Genomic DNA, 16,729 nt, shown 5'->3' with positions numbered 1-16,729 from the left:
CCAGTTCCAAACTATTTAGAGAGCTGTAGTCAAACCCTGCTACTAGTTTTAGGAGCATAAAAAGAAGCCTAACAAAGGCCATTTCAGGCATTGTAAATGAGACATGGTACAAGCCCCATTTGTTGTAGTTCTGGGGTTTTTTTTCTTTATTATTTTTTCCTTCCATGAGCATTCAGATGTAATTTAATCCTCATTTTTATGTCCTCTCCCTAATAAATCCCCATGAAATTCACATTCTGAGTAGCTATCTGGTACGCCAAGCTGTTTTATTTCGTAGATAATTAAAACATTTTGGCTAGCTGCTTTGGGCTAAACATACTGACTGTTGCAATGTGTGCTCACTGATGCCTTGTACTTAGAAACCTTTGGAAAATTTTGTCTAACTGCCAGCTGGTTTTTTGGTCACTGCAGGCCTCTTTTATTTATACTGATTTGGATTTTTATGATTTTATAACCAGTTAGAGGAATTTCTGCTCTTTACTTCAGCATTTTGCTCTTGCCTTTGGCTAGATTGTGGAGTGAAATTCAGTATAGGGAGAAAGCAAGAATGTGACCAAATATCAAGACTGACTTACATCACAGGAGTTGTTTTGGAGGCAGATGTTGTAAAAGTGAAACAAGACCATAGTATCATTAAGGTTGGGAAAAAACCTCTATCATCAAGTCCATCCATCAACCCAACACTACCGTGGCTATTAAACCATGCCATGTCTACATATTTTTTTAACACCTCCAGGGATGATGACTCCACCACTGCCCTGGGCAGACTGTTCCAATGCCTGACCACTCTCTCAGTAAATAATGTTTTCCTAATATCAAACCTAAACCTCATCCCAGGCACAACTTGAGGCCATTTCCTCTTGTCTTGTCACTTGTTACTTGAGAGAAGAGGCCAACACCCATCTCACTTCTACCTGCTTTCAGGAAGCTGTAGAGAGCCAGAAGGTGTCCCCTTACCCTCCTCTTCTCTGGACTAAAAAATTGCAGCTCCCCCAGCTGCTCCTCATAAGACATATTCTCCAGACCTCTCACCAGCTTCTTGCACCCTTCAAAGCTTGAGCTGATGATGAGAAATGGTTTTCCCTTCCTATAAAAGGTTTGCTTTCCTCTTCACTTTCTTTCAAAGTGAAAAACACAAACCAAGCAGACAAATCTGATGATTGGAATACTCACCTGAGACATAGAAGACCAAGGATATAAGTCACATCTTCTAATGAGTGTTATTTATTCATATTAAGCAAATTAATTGCAGCTGGAATTCAATCAGCCCGGAGCAGCCCACAGTCTGGCAGCCAGGGCTCTGATGTGGTGTGGTAAGGTAGGAATGAAGTCCCTGAAGCGGGCAGGGTTAAGTTTGATTTCTGCATTCTACTTCTCCATGCAAAAGGCTATGGGCTATGCTGTGTGCTTCAGATGTGTCCCCTTTGTGGAGGCACAGAGCCACATCCCTGGATGATCAAGTTCTGCAGAGAACAAAACACTATTTCTGGAATGGAAATTGCTGGGAAACTCCATCAGCTCCAGCAGATTTGCTCCCTGCCCCAGAAGGCTTACAGGGTCTTAGTAAGTGTCTGTGTGAAATAAAGATAGATCATCTCTTTCCACAGGTTCTCAGTAATAATTTAAGACTTTGAAAGAGTAAGATTTTGTTTGCTTGACTCCCAATGGTGTTAGTGAGGAACTATCATCCCTGCTTACAGCTGTGGGAAAAAATGAGGTGAGGAAACAAAATACCTTGTGTGAGGGACGAGCAGGATTCTGCATGCTCGCTTTCTGCAGGACACAAAACCATCTCTCTGCAACCTATGAGACCCTGCAGGTCCTTCTGAAGACCCTGGAATTGTCTTCTGGACAATCAGATGATAGACAACAAGACAATTCCAACTCAAGTCTTTTATTATTCTGTGGTTCTCACGGGTTTATTTTGGCCTTTAACACTGTTGCAGAAGAAACACAAGTTTGTAAATCAGCAATGTTAGTTGAGTAAAGTCTCTTCTTCAACCTTTTCTGCTGAGTATTCTTACACTGACCAATGAGAAGGACGAAAATATCACCAAAATTAACTGATAGACTGATTGAACCATAGAACACCATCTTGGAAAGGACCTCAAGGATCATCTGGTCCAAACTTTCTTGGGAAAGGCACTGTGTGGCTTGTGTGTCAAGTGCTGTAGAAAGGAAGGGCTATGAAACTTCTCGGACAAGAGCTTCAGGCTTAAGTGGGTTTTACATTTGCCTGGAAAGAGAGATGCACATTTGAGAAGGAGCAAGTGTCATCTGGGGATTAGCTTACATGTTTGCAAATAGAAGAGCTGGTGAGAACAGCTCTCTTGCTGGGATGACACACTCCTTTTTATCCTGCGTGGCAGTGGATTTTCCAGTAGCAGAAGAGTTGTTGATATAACTGAAACCAAATCTCTGAGCACAACCAAATGTACCTGGAGGATGATCTGTAACTGTCAACAAGGATTTAGCGAACAAATTTGTTCTGAACAGTGATGATTTGCTTCACCCTTGACATAGCTCCATTGAAAGGCTGCTGAGTGGAGGGGAGAACTGCTGGAGATATCTTTGTTTTTCTGATGCTTGTTTGCTGAGGAAACCTTAACCTCTGGGTGTTTGTTAGAGCTGTCTCTTTAGTGTGCATACAACTTAAAGGTGTGGTTTGCAGCTGCTGATTGCTATTTCTATAGCAAATCAGGATCATACTGCTTCTGTGATCCAGATTTCCCTCTGTCACCCTGCCTACATCCCACAAGCAAGAAGATGGGATATGACAAGATTGCCATGTGAAGGGTTTTCACCATACCTTAACACATTCTGTAGGGAATCTCTGCCCTGTATCCATGGCAATAGAATAGAATAGAATAGAATAGAATAGAATAGAATAGAATAGAATAGAATAGAATAGAATAGAATAGAATAGAATAGAATAGAATAGAATAGAATAGAATAGAATAGGTTGGAAGAGACCTTCAAGATCATCGTGTCCAACCTATCATCCAACACCATGTAATCAACTAAACCATGGCACCAAGCAACCCATCAAGTCTCCTCCTAAACACCTCCAGTAATGGTGACTCCACCACCTCCCTGGGCAGACCATTCCAATGGGCAATCACTCTCTTCCTAACATCCAGCCTAAACCTCCCCTGGTGCAGTTTGAGACTGTGTCCTCTTGTTCTGGTGCTGGTTGCCTGGGAGAAGAGACCAGCCCCCACCTGTCCACACCCACCCTTCAGGTAGTTGGAGAGAGCAATAAGGTCTCCCCTGAGCCTCCTCTTTGGGGGTCTGAGTTTAGGGCCCTTTGTATAGCTACTATGTGCTGTTACTAGCACAGAAATTACCTGGCATATACACTAAATACCTTCCTCTCTAAACCTGGTCAACTTCATGGCATCCCATCCCCAGTGTTATTTTCTTCCCTATCATCTCTTTATTACAGAAATACACCACCACACCACCCCCAAATGAAAACACACCAAACCAAAACCCCAACAACAAAAAAACAATCAAAGTAGAGAGGCTTCTTTAGATTATCATATTTATTATCTTGTGAGAACAGTGCAAAGAAACAATATTTGATGACATTATTAAATCTACAGGATTTGCTTGCCAACACAACCTGCCATCAACTCCACTGCAGTCAGGATGTGATCCTCAGCATCTGATTCCACTATAAATTCATTCCTTCCAGCTATCTTAGAGCACTAAGAAACAGGATATTAAAAGATTTAAATCCTGATTCAATAAGGGTGTTAAACAAGTCCTCACATTTTGGTATCTAAGTAGTGCTGTCACCTCCTTGCATGCTAAAGTTCTGGGTTCCTCAGCTCAAGAGAAATGGAACTACTAGAAAGAGTCCAGCAGAGGCTATGAAGATGCTGAGGGGCCTGGGGCAGCTCTATGAGGAGGAAAGGCTGAGAGACTTTGGGCTGTTTAGCCTGGAGAAGAGCAGCCTGAGAGGGGATTTTATCAATGCATATAAACATCTAAAGGTTGGAGGTCATGAGGATGGGGTTGGGCTGTTTTCAGTTGTGCCTGATGACAAGATGAGGGGCTATGGCTATGAAGTGGACCACAGGAGGTTTCACTTGAACTTGAGGAAAAATTTCTTTGATATGAGGGTGCTGGAGCCCTGGGGCAGGCTGCCCAGAGAGTTTGTGAAGTCTCCTTCTCTGGAGAGATCCCAAACCTGCCTGGACATTGTGGTCCTGGGCACCCTGCTGTGGGTGATCCTGCTATAACAGGGGGGTTGGACTAGATGATGTCCTGGGGTCCCTTTCAACCCCCATGACACTGGGATTATGGGATACAGTAAAGCATATTGCTGGATTGGCAGGGGTAGTTTCAGGAAGCCTGGAGCCCCTCTAGAAGGTTCTTGGTACCAACAGTGCCTCTGGCTGCTTGCCAAGCGAAGCAGAAGAGGCTTTGCTGAGATGCTGTTGATGCCCTGTTCCTCATCACCTTGGTAAAGGCCTGTGTGTGTGTGTTGCAGGTTGCGACAGCGAGCACTGGGGACCCCACTGCAGCAACCGCTGCCAGTGCCAGAACGAAGCTCTCTGCAACCCCATCACGGGCGCCTGCGTCTGCGCGGATGGGTACCAAGGGTGGCGGTGCGAAGAGCTCTGCGACCCGGGGAGCTACGGCAAGGGCTGCCAGCTGGAGTGCCAATGTCACAACGGAGCTACCTGCGACCATAAAACTGGAGAATGTCACTGTGCTCCCGGATACACCGGGGTGTTGTAAGTTCCATGCCAGGCGTATTTTACTCCGCTTCGTTTAACAGCCTTGCTTCGACTGATTTTAATGCAAGGAGTAATTGGCAACATTTACACAATTGCTGTGTTATCAACTTTCCTTCGTGGGAATCAGGTAACAGAGAAAGGCCAAGCAAAGAAAATATAAATTATCAATGTGTACAAATATTTTAAGAGTGGAAATCATGAGGATGGGGTGAGGCTCTTTGCAGTGGTGCCCAGAGACAGGACAAGGGGCAGTGGGTACAAAGTGGACCACCGGAGGTTTCACTTGAACTTAAGGAAAAAAATTCTTTGCTACGAGGGTGCTGCTCAGAGAGTTTGTGGAGTCTTCTTGACTGGAGGCTTTCAAAACCTGCTTGATGTGTTCATGTGCAATGGGATGTAGACACACCTGCTTTAGCACACGGGTTGGTCTCGAGCTCCAGAAGTCCCTTCCAACGCCTACCATTCTGTGCTTCTATAATTCCATGCAATATCTTTTTTTTTCTTTCCTTTTTTTTCCCCCCTAATAATTATACCTATCTGCTTAATAAATTAAAATACTGAAGTGAACTTAAAATCCATTATATTTTCCAGCTTGTACAACACCTGCACCTGCTCCTAATTTCAGTATGTGAATAAAAACCAAATTAGAGTTGAGTTTTTACAAGCAGATTGGACATTCTACTCATTGGCAGTCCAGTGCAGTATCAAATGGGATTTACCATCCCCAATTTATTTGAATTTAAATCTAACTGAGAAGGCATTACTGTTAGCTATATCAGCTTACTATCTAGGGGGTAAATTTTAAGCATAGTGAGGAGGGATTTAGTGATGTGACTGCTATTAGCTTTAACGAGAATCATGTAGCTAAATCCCCATACACCACACTGGAAGTTTACCAGTAGGATTCACAAAATCTGCATATTAATTGTAGGACAGCAAGCAATAGTTCCTTGTTTAAAATTGCCCACAGTGTAACATCAGTTCTCATTAGAGATCTTTCAGCAGTTTCAGAAGTAATTATGGTTTTCAAAATTATTTAAGGGGAAAAGAGAATTTAGTCACTGCATTTGGTTGGAGAATCATTACAGGTAACAAACTGCTTTTGCAGTCTGATATTATTTGTTGACCTGCATGAAGAGGAAGGTAAAAAATAAAGACTGTATTAACCCTCATAAATAAGGGATATGCCTTCTGAATATTTTATTTAGTACCTGATTTCCTCTTAGACTTGTGACCTCAGTCCTGGAAGCAATCACTGCTGAAGATTCTGCTTGTCATTAGGAGTGGTCCCATTGACATTATTATGTCAGTTCTCAGCAGTAAGTCCTTGCATGGCCAGCCCTTGATATGTTGTATGAACATCCTCATCAGAGGAGGGTCAGTTAGGGGAAGAACTTGCTGTTGTTCCAGAACCTAGGAATAGAGAAAGAAGTGATGATTAAAAGCAGCAATGTGTAATGGAGGCATTGGGTTTTGCAGGGACTAGCCTTACATTGGCACCCCATGAGTACCAAGAGAGACCAAACAAGCTTAAATAGCCTTTAAATGATGCTGAGTTCTTGTCAGCCCATTATACACTGCAAATGTTAACATTTAGTAGTGACTGGAGGAACTTCAAGCTTTTTAATCCTATCCTTTTATTCTATTTGCAGCTTCTTTTATTGCTATGTCACATAATTCACACTGATGGCTTCATCCTGTAACTCTTACTTTCCTGGACTATTGTAGAGGACATGAGTTGTCCTGTTGAGATGGGTGGAATTTGGTATGTGCATAAAGATTGCACATATACATCAGCCTTACAGGGCTGGCTCCATGGCACATAAATCACCCCAGCAGAAATAAAAGAAACCTTGGCTAATTGCTAATGGCAGTTGAGCCATACTGAGGGTTCATAATTTGCATGAGGACTCCCATGCTGACCTGTGTTGTGGATTCTCCTCATTTACTGTTCCCTGTAAGTTGTTTTAAATGTGGTTTTTTGTTTCTTCTCTCTCCACAAAGTTGTGAAGAGCGCTGTCCCCCAGGCAGTCATGGAGCTCAGTGTGAATTGCGCTGCCCCTGCCAGAATGGAGGAGTCTGCCACCACATCACTGGAGAGTGCTCCTGTCCTCCTGGATGGATGGTGAGTGGTTTGTTCACACTCATCCCTCATTTAAAACTTGGAACAGGAGGTTAATCTTCCACTGTCTCAGCTGATGCCTTCCCTGCAAGTTGCATGTCTGCTATTTCTTGTCACGAGGCTCTGACAGTTACAAACAGGCCACCAGCCTACTCATCAGAGACTTAAAACAAGCAACAGTAAACCAAGCAGTGACTACTCACAGGGTCCCAGAATCCATGGTGGGGGTGGAACCTCGTGGGCTCTGATTTGTGCCCGTTGGCCCTTGTCCTGTTGCTTGGCACTGCTGAAAAGAGTCTGGCCCCATCCTCTTGACCCCACCCTTTAGCTCTTGCTGAGCATTGAGAAGATCTCCTCTTAGGTTGCTCTTCTCCAGGCTAAACAGCCTCAGGTCTCTGTCTCTCAGCCTCTCTGGTATTTTTTTTCCTGTGAATTACAGTTCCTTCCAAGCTCAGCTCACCATTGTGCCCAACCACTGTCCTGTTTCCCCTTCAGGAGGGAGGGAGAGAGAGAAGCCAGGAGGAATTCTGTGCCTCAGGCAGTCGCTAAACCTAAGTTGTACCCAAACCACAGAGACCAGTTCAGTGTCCTGTCTTTACTCAGGCATAGTTGCCACTGATTGCAATAGATTCACTTGCATCAAGGGTTACACTGCAGAAAGCAAATTGGCCTAACCTTTAATCCTTTGAAAATGCCTGACCTTGCTTTCTTGACACAAAGTCCTCCACTTTATCAATAATGTGGTAATGATCTCTCTTGGGGTTTGCCAGCTCTCACAGGCCCACACACCATTTAGCTGTGCTGCATTTCCTGGCTTTTTTCCTGTATCTGTCAATTAGTCTCTTGGCAGTCTTGCTGGATTCTAATGCATTACTGTGACTTCATTTTAATACATGAAAGACCCTGAAGATCACCACACAACTTTGGCCTCTGATGTGGACCTTGTACCCATATCTAAGGACTGAGAGATGTTTATGTTCTTTCAGATCTGCATAGCAAATTCTGCCTCCATGGATCTCATTTTAGTTCAGCAGTACCAACCATGAGATGCTGGTGGCTATCAGGCAGCAGCATGGGAGAACATTGCATAAGTTTGGGTGCAAGCTCAATACAGGAAATCTCTCTCTGTCTGGAGAGTCTTTTTAACTTGTTCAGTTAGAACAAAGATGGTGATAATGTTAATCCATTGCAAATGGCAAAGTAGGCAAAACTTGTCAGGAATTTAAGGAAGGATTTGGCACCTTTCCCTCAGCTGGTATTCAGTGCAGACAAAGGAATTTCTTTCCTGAAGAGTACTGGAGCTACAGCATGCAGGAAGCAATTCAAATAGTTTTAAGGGCCTGACAGTCTGTTCTGACTCTAGCCCTAAGAAGTGATCAATAAAGTGATTAACCTACAACGTTCAGGGTTTTTTTTTCACCTCTTCTTGTCTTCTTCATTCAAATATTTCTCAGGATCTGTGTTGTTTTGCTGTTCTCTTCCTCACTGTGTTTTTGGTTTGTTTTTCAGGAGCTTTCTGTTGCTTTGGGTTTCTTTTGCAAAGTTAAAAATGTTACTAATGAGATAAGAATACCAGAATAGAGCAGGAAGTTTATAGAGGTCTTTTGGGATACAGTACAGACCCTAAAGGAGAACCACAGTACTGGGGCTCCACAGCAGCTGTGGTCATGTATTCTAGCCCACTTCTGCCCTGTTTCTTACAGCTTGGAGTTTCTTCTCTGCATTTTTAGTGGTCCAGAGAGACTTTCCTGAAAACTGTGTTGATGACTGCTCTGTCCCCAGAGAAACCCTAGAGTTAACAATTGATGTTTGAAACAAGCATAACTGGAAATGGAAGAAAGAGATCAAGTATTCCGGGGAAAGAAACTGAAATTATAAGTAAAAGCACTCAGCTTGTAAATGTTGAGATTTTAAGTATGAAAGGTCTCTCCAGGGTTTTAATGAAAAGCTGGTAATTTAGTACACAGAGAGAGGAAAACAATTTTTTTTTTCATGCTGTATTTTTAACTCTTGGTGGTTGAAATGGTTTGGGAAGTGAGACATGCGTGGGCTGTAAACAAGCAAGCGAGATGGGATTGCTAGACAGCATTCATTTTATTTCACACCATGGATAGTCTTTCTTTGACATCAAGAATTTTACTTGCTGATTTTGAGGTTTGAGACTGCACATATGTATTGAACGTACCAATCAAGCTGGAAGGAAAGAATTCTCCCTGGATTTATACAAGTGAAAATCCACTTGGATTTTATTGCTGCTGGATGAGCTGTGACTTTTATCCTTTCTGAGGGTAGGCTTATTAACAGCAGCTCAGCTCCCTTAGGGGATTGGTTACCTATGGGATAAGCAAAGGAAAGGCAGTAAGTTGAATAAGAGGAAATTCTAGTGTTCTTAGGTTCTTCCTTGGATCCACTATCTTCAAAGCCTGGTTCTTCTATTACTTGTAATATCTCTTTCCTCTTGCTTCCTCCCACCCAGTTCAGACTGTCCCAGAAGCATAAGTAGTTATACAAACTCTGTCCTGTGAGACTTTTCTGTCTCATGGGGCTTTCACTGAGAGGATAGTGGCTAACAGCATATATTGTTGAACTAGTCAACAAATGTGTTTCCAATATACTAAAATGTTGAGCTTTTTGCACTTCTGTGTCTTTGTGGCCATGGGATTAGTGGGTGGCTGCCTTAGGGCCTCATTAACAATTTACAAGTTTAATTCTATACATCTTCATCATTTGCAGTATTAAATCCTCCAAGCACTCTCAGGAAGGAGTGAGAGGATTTAAATTTAACATTTACAGTGCTTCTCAGAAATACTTTTGAAGAACTAGATCTCCATGCTCACAAAAGCAACAATCTCTCCTTACAGGACAGACCCTTTGCCACTGGCAACATACCCTGTTTGGTCCCAGATCCCATTCTCAAGGCTCTGCATCATGGTGCTGTGTTAATACAACACATTCTGATAATCACTTTTTTCCCCCTCATTGCCTCAAGCAACTCCAATTTGTATTTTTGTCTATTTTTCTTTCTGTTGTGGATTTTAATCATGGAGGATGCGTGAGAAAATGAAGCAACCAAAAAAAAAAATACTACAAAATGGTAATAATATATCAATCAATGTCAGAAGCAGAAGCTGATGAGATGAGGGCCCTAAAAAAGGTGCTGATGGAGTGAACTTTGCTGATTAGATGCATCAGCAGCAGGAAACGTTGATCTGACATTTGGTCCCCCAGAGAGAGATGTTTTGGATTCCCTTAGTACATATTAATGCAAAAAGTACACCTAAAGATTCTCTTGGCTCCAGGGGGGATGCATCACAGAGTATTGCTTTCTCATCATTTGCTGATAGAAATCCTGTTCCTCTTGAGACATGGAGAGAGAAAGTATTTATTATCAAGATAAATGGATACTTCTATTTCCAGATATATAGTGCTGTGTATTACCAAAGTCCAGAGACACCTGTTTTCTAGCACTGTGATCTGAAAGTTCTTGAATGGAGGCCAACCTGTCTGTTTTACAGCCTAGGAGTCACCTGTCATGAGTTGGGAAAGACTTGAAGTGTCTGTTTTATGATTACAGTAAAGATCAGCCTCTCCACTCTGGGGCTGTTGATATTGCTAAACTTCCCAAATTGGTACGAGAGAACCTCAAGGAGTCAAAGCAGCCACTAAGTTTCTGCTTTATGTTTTGTATAAGCTGACTTTAATGTGTGCCTTGTTCGAAACTCAAAGCCCCTGGGGTTTGATTAGGGAAAGAAGACTTTTGAAACTTGAAATCAAATCAATAATAGGGACAGGAAAATGCTGTTCCAGTCAAACTCTGCACTGAGCATGGCACTGGCAGCAGTACCCCTTGCTGTGGCTGCCAAACATTTTCCATTACAGGACCCCATCTTTAGATCACTGCACTGCCAGGCTTGTTTTGGCTGAACTTACTCAGCTGGATCCCAGCCTCAGATTTTATATTTGCTCATACAAAACAAAAGCATTGATACGACTTCCAAGAAGGTGGGGGAAATCCTTGCAAGGCCTTAGTACTTTGCAGGGGACATTATGTGATACCTGGGGGAAAACCACCTGAGTTTGGTAGACAAATTCTCCAAAGACACAATATCAAGCATAAAATGGGGGCAGGATGTAGCCAGTGAGATGTGGAGCTGAGGTAAGCGAGGGACTGAGATACAGCTCCAAGGTCAGGGGTAAGGAGCTGGGGAGATCTTGGATGACACATCCAGCCATTGTTCAGGGATCAGGAAGATATTCCACTGTGAAATCACTTCTTCTGTCCAAAAGGCTCCTGTATGGCTGATGTGGAGACTCAAACTCTTCTATGTCATCTCTGGTGCCTTTCTGCACTATCCTAATCTCTTGTTCCCATCCTGCATCCTCCATGGCTTAGACAAAGCATGGGGCAGATGCCATCCTGTGCTGCTTGAAGAGATGAGTGTGAGTGCTGGATGAGAGTAGAGAGAATAGGGCAAGTAGAATCTAAAGAGCAGTAGAGAACTTCTTTCACAGTTGTATTTGGTCTTTTTTGTGGAGGGATGAAGTGGGGCTGTATGAACAGTGGACATCATAGGTTATCAGAACTAGGAGAACTTCAGCTTCACAGTGCAGCCTTTCCAACAGTCTTTCTCTTCCCCAATATTCACTTTGTGTCACTTAGCCAGGGTAGATCCAACAAATGTTCAGACTCTGTATTTCACAAAAACCCCAAACAGCAGCACACTTGCAGCTTTGCAGCCTTCCCTGGTTACCTGTAACCTCTCGCAAGCCCTTCTGGATCTATTTAAGGGAATATCCTGCCACCCCAGCTGCAGTTCACAGGGGAGATACAAATAAGAGAATGATCAATGACTGTAGACTGGGGAGGAGATAGGGAGAGCAGTGAAACAGGCTGCCCAGACAGGTTGCGGAGTCTCCTGCTCTGGAGAGATTCCAAAACTGCCTGGACATTGTGACCCTGGGCAGACTGCTGTGGCTTCCCCTGCTTTAGCAGTGGGGTTGGACTAGATGATCCCCAGCGGTCCCTTCCAACCCCTATCAGTCTGTGATTCTATGATTCTGTGGTAGGACAGATGAACATTTACCCTAGTAGCAGACTTCTGAGACTGTCTTTACTCCCTCTGACCCAGAAAAAATATTGCCACTACACTTAGATCTATTTTCAGGAGGAATGACAATAAAAATCCAAGCTGCATGCAGAAATTTATTGCATTATGAATGCTGACTGAAATATTGCTCTTTCTGCAACCTTACCAGGGGCTGGTGTGTGCACAGCCATGTCCTCCTGGAACATTTGGAATTAACTGCAGCCAGGACTGTCCATGCCACAATGGAGGACACTGTGATCCCGTGACAGGAAAATGCATCTGTGCAGCTGGCTATGTAGGAGACAGGTAAAAATGAACATTCCAAAGCTTTTAATTTTAACCATGGGTTGACAATATTTATATCCCTTCCAGAATAATCTTGCTCTCTGAAAAATGGTGTTACATCTCTATTGCTCCAATTAGGTTCATCCTTCTGAAGCAGTTCAAGCATTATAAATGCAGCAATGTTATTACTTTTTACTGGCAATGCTCTCCATTTACAGTTGTTTTTTTTTTTTTTAATACAACTTTAAAAATTTAATGGATTAAATTTAATTTAGATATTTACAGTGATAAATTTAATAGAGAGCATTACATGTTTACAAGATATGTAAATGAAGTATATTTATACAAATTAATATCCTCAAGAGTAAGCAATGCAGCAGCTTAATGTTTCCTTCAGCCCCTCTGTGCTGCTGCAGCACTGATCCATCTCAGACACCAGCAAAAGGTGATAAATCCTCAAAGTTTATAAACAAGAGTCCTCACCCATAAATCAGTCAGAGCAGATGATAATATTGTTTTACAGAGATGTCACGGACTCAGCAAAATGACTCCACAGCGAAGCCAAGGTGGGATTGTAACCCTTGGTGGCTTAGCCCTCCAGTTAGTGCTGCCAGCAGGGCTAAGAATGGTGGGGCAGCTGCAGTTAAAGTGTTCAGGTGCCATTTCCATGAAGGGTTGGGTCATGGCACCAGAGTTTCCAGAGACCACGGGCATAGCTCACTGGTGTTAGCTCTTCTAAAGCTCTTTCTCATATAGCTCCTGTTTTTTTTATTTGCTGGGACAAGCTAGAATCAGTATGCTGGCATATGCTACCATTACACTTTAATGCAGCCAGCTGAATGGAATTTCTCATTTCTTGCTTCATTGTATACTCAGCAGGTCTTCACAGCTCACAAACAGACCAACCTTCAGTACTGGGCTGCTTCATAGAGCTATGTTCTTCTCACTGAATGTGGAAGTTCTTTGTTTTCCATTTTATTGACTCTAGACATTCTGTCAGGATTTTTCATGAGGTTGAATATGGTGGAAATAGCAATTATTTCAAATTAATTTAGTGGAGAAGATATCAGTGTGTGTCTTTTGCCCCTTCCTCCATCTGGAGACAGTGATTTCAGCCAGAGGGTAGCATGTAATCACTTTTGCTAACCAAAGCCTTCTAATTCTCTCATTTTGGAGACAATTTCACTGACAGCATGAACATTTATACTGGTGACCACACTTCAGTCCCAAGCCATCCCCAGTTCTGGCCATGCTCAGGAAGTCTGTAAAAAGCCCTCTATCTCTAGGTCCTACCAACTGGCTGTTGCAGAACTAGATTGATTTCTGTCTGGGTGTGAATCAACAGTCAGAGCTGTTGGGAGCTCCCAGCCAGCATCCTGTAGCTGAGCCAGCTTCTTTGCTCAGCTGCCAAAATAGCCCATGAAGCAGAAGACCTGGTTCTTCTACATGCATGTGGCACAACAATGGAGCTCCTGAATGGCAACACTTGTCCTTGAACAAAGGGAGTGTGGGCTCTTCATGGAGAGCAGTAAGAGATTTGTACTCAAAAGAGAGCTGTTGATTGGGAAGACAGAAGCAGGGAGGGTAAAAATAAACCACAATCAATTGGAAGGGTGGAAAATAAGCTGAGGGAAAGAGACGTTGTGGACTTGCACCCAAGCAAAACCCTTAGGAATGGCTCAACTGCTCCCTCTAGAGCAGGGAAGTAAAAGACACAGAATCATAGAATCCTAGACTTGTTTGGGTTGGAAAAGGCCAGGTCTAAAGATCATGGAGTTGGGAAGGAAGATCAGAAACACAAGAGTGTGGAAGGAGGAATGAGAACAGGAAGAAGTTAGGTAAATGGGCAGTCCAGACAGCTTTTCTAGCATCAAGGAAAAACTGTATTAGCCTATAAATTCCCACCTTTCAGTGGGTTCAGAGGAGGTTAAAATATGTTTACCTATCAGCCTTTAATCAGCCTTCAATGAGGGAAATGAAACCTTATGTCCATTGTATTTAACTGGAGTTTCACCTCTCACTGGGCTAGGACAGTACATGGCCTGCAATGGTTTGGTCTGAGCAGGCACAGAAGTTAAGGACCATGCTATTAACTGCAGTTAGCTAACAGTAGATTGTTGTTGTAGTGTGATGTAAGATCATAAAACTACATCCCACTCACCCTCCAATGAAATTCCTTCAGAATTATCTTTCTTTTGTTTTCCTTTTTTACACCAACTGTAGCTCCTAGCTTAAAGGCACAGCCTAAACTGTCACAATTACCCATGAGTTTCAGTGAGGGCTGGGGCAGGCACAAGGTCTTCATCCATGGAAACATTCCGGGTCAGGTTGTTTGGGGCTCTGAGCAATCTGCTCTAGTTGCTGATGTCCTGGCTCACTGCAGGGGCGTTGGACAGGATGACCTTTCCGGGTCCTTTCCAACCCAACTCATTCTATGAGTCCATGAGTGTTTAAGAAGTCTAAATTGCTTTCCTCAGCTGTGTGCTCATACAGCATGGACAATGGAACAGATTAGTCAGCAACATTGTAGCATAAAGTCTATTTTACTTTCTGGACCTCATGCAACTGTTGGAGTGTTAGAGTATAATTGCAAACCTAGCAGGGGAATGCTGCTGCACCCCAAAATACTGCTAAAAATTTAAAAGGTGCTGAAAACATTTTCTTAATAATAACCAATCTTGAAAATAACAACAATTTCAATGTATACAAACTTTACCTATTATGATATTTTTAATTGCCAGTCAGTACTACACAGTGCTGCAGTTCAGTTTCTTGTGGAGGTGATAATAACATATTGTTAGGTAAATACCTGTGGAGGTGAAATGGTCATAAAGGTCCATGTAGGTGTAATTGCCACATACTACTCCCTACCAGTTTTCCAGGAAGTGGCAGGTACTCAACATCTAGGAAGTTGTCAAATGTTATTAATAACTGCTCTGGATAAAATGCCCGGATATGACATGTAAATGTATGTTCTGCAAACTGAAAAGGAATAAAGCAGCACAGTTAGAAGCAGTGAACAGGCTGTTTGAGCTTTGTTTTCCATATTGCCATTAAGCCCAAAGATTGAGTGTTAACAGAATGAAGGCCAGATTTGTTCTAACAATATGAGCAGACTTACTCCCCTGTCAGTGTTTGCACCTGGATCTTGCATCAACAGAATGGCAATCTCTAGGTTAGTGCATTTTGGATTACTTTTAATATTTGCCAGCGTTACACAAATGTGATCACTGTTCCAAAACAAACTGAAAAGCACACACACACACCCCATCCCCCACTCCCTCCATCCCTCCCCCCCAAAAAAGACAGAATTCTCCCAGGGGGCAAAAAATGCATTTGGAGAAATTGTAGGTGTATGTACCAAGTTCATCTATTAGGCAGGCTGCCTTATGTTTAATATTTTGTGAAATTGCTTCCATTAATTCTACAGGTGACAGCCATATTATCCTATCCCAACCCAAATAATTATAGTACATATTAAAGTTCAGTGGATATTATAATAGGAACCTCCCCAGACAGGCAGATAGCAGTGTAAATTAAACAAGAAACATAACTAGGGCTTAGCAGCTCATTTTGTAATTTAATTGAACAATGTATCTGGTTGTTAATGGTGCTATGGACACATTAGATTGATATGTTGCAAAGGAAAGATGTTTAAGTAGAAAGCTAATTCCTGCTGTGATTATTCCTGTGTTCCAGAGGAGTCGTTATTAGTATTCTTTGTATAAAATTCATTAGCGGTAGCTGCTTGATCTCCAAATAAATAAGTTGGTTAAATTGTTAGTAGAAAGAGGCTAATTATGTAAATGGATTAGGTCGTCAATATTTCATTTCCAGATGCTTTTCTCCCTGCTAGGTAATGCTTCATCTTCGATAAATATAGAATGATATAGTGCACTATTGACTAAGTATTCATCTTGCTGAGTACAGTGCTCTCTAACTAGCCGAGCTGTACACAGCCATGGAGACAGGAGGCATCTTAATACCTTCTTCATTGCATTTCATTTGCTTTAAGTGTCTCAGCCCTAATGTTACCCATTCTTTGCTGCTTATTTCCTTTGCAGCTCAGCCACCCTGAGAGCAGCAGGGCTAGCAACCAAGACTGAACGAGGTGCTCCTGGACTTACTCGGGCACAAAAAGAAAGTCTATAGGGAGCAGAAGCAAGTACAGGCTAACTGGGAGGATTACAAACAAGTTGTCTGAACAGCTGGGCTTAGGAAAGCTAAAGCACAGATGGAATTAAATTTGACTAGAGACATAAAGAGGAGCAAGAATTTCTTCAGGTATATCAATGACAAAAGGAAGGCTAGGGAAGATGTGGGACTTCTCTGGACGGGAAACTGCTCTTGTGAGACCCCACCTGAAGTATTGTGTCCATTTCTGGGGTCCCCAGCACAAGAAGAACATCAGACTGTTGGAGAAGGTCCAGAGCAGGCCATCATGATCACAGGGCTGCTCTGTGGGGACAGGCTGTGAGAGTTGGGGC

General features: G+C 42.7%; 1 protein-coding gene across 8 annotated transcripts in view; it reads left to right on the top strand.

The window, feature by feature from the left end:
• MEGF11 (multiple EGF like domains 11) overlaps positions 1–16,729 on the top strand; it is a 298,911-nt gene that overhangs the window by 189,053 nt on the left and 93,129 nt on the right. For all 8 annotated transcript variants that reach the window (XM_054169250.1, XM_009903880.2, XM_054169251.1 and 5 more), the window contains 3 exons: positions 4,499–4,745; positions 6,753–6,873; positions 12,127–12,263. In XM_054169250.1, coding sequence (XP_054025225.1) covers positions 4,499–4,745; positions 6,753–6,873; positions 12,127–12,263 — 505 coding nt within the window. The remainder of the gene's footprint in view (positions 1–4,498; positions 4,746–6,752; positions 6,874–12,126; positions 12,264–16,729) is intronic.

This window comes from Dryobates pubescens, chromosome 17 (genome assembly GCF_014839835.1).
Source record: "Dryobates pubescens isolate bDryPub1 chromosome 17, bDryPub1.pri, whole genome shotgun sequence".
In the NCBI taxonomy this organism is placed as follows: domain Eukaryota; kingdom Metazoa; phylum Chordata; class Aves; order Piciformes; family Picidae; genus Dryobates; species Dryobates pubescens.
The sequence above is the reverse complement of the archived record's forward strand: the minus strand, read 5'-3'. Positions and strand labels throughout refer to the sequence as shown.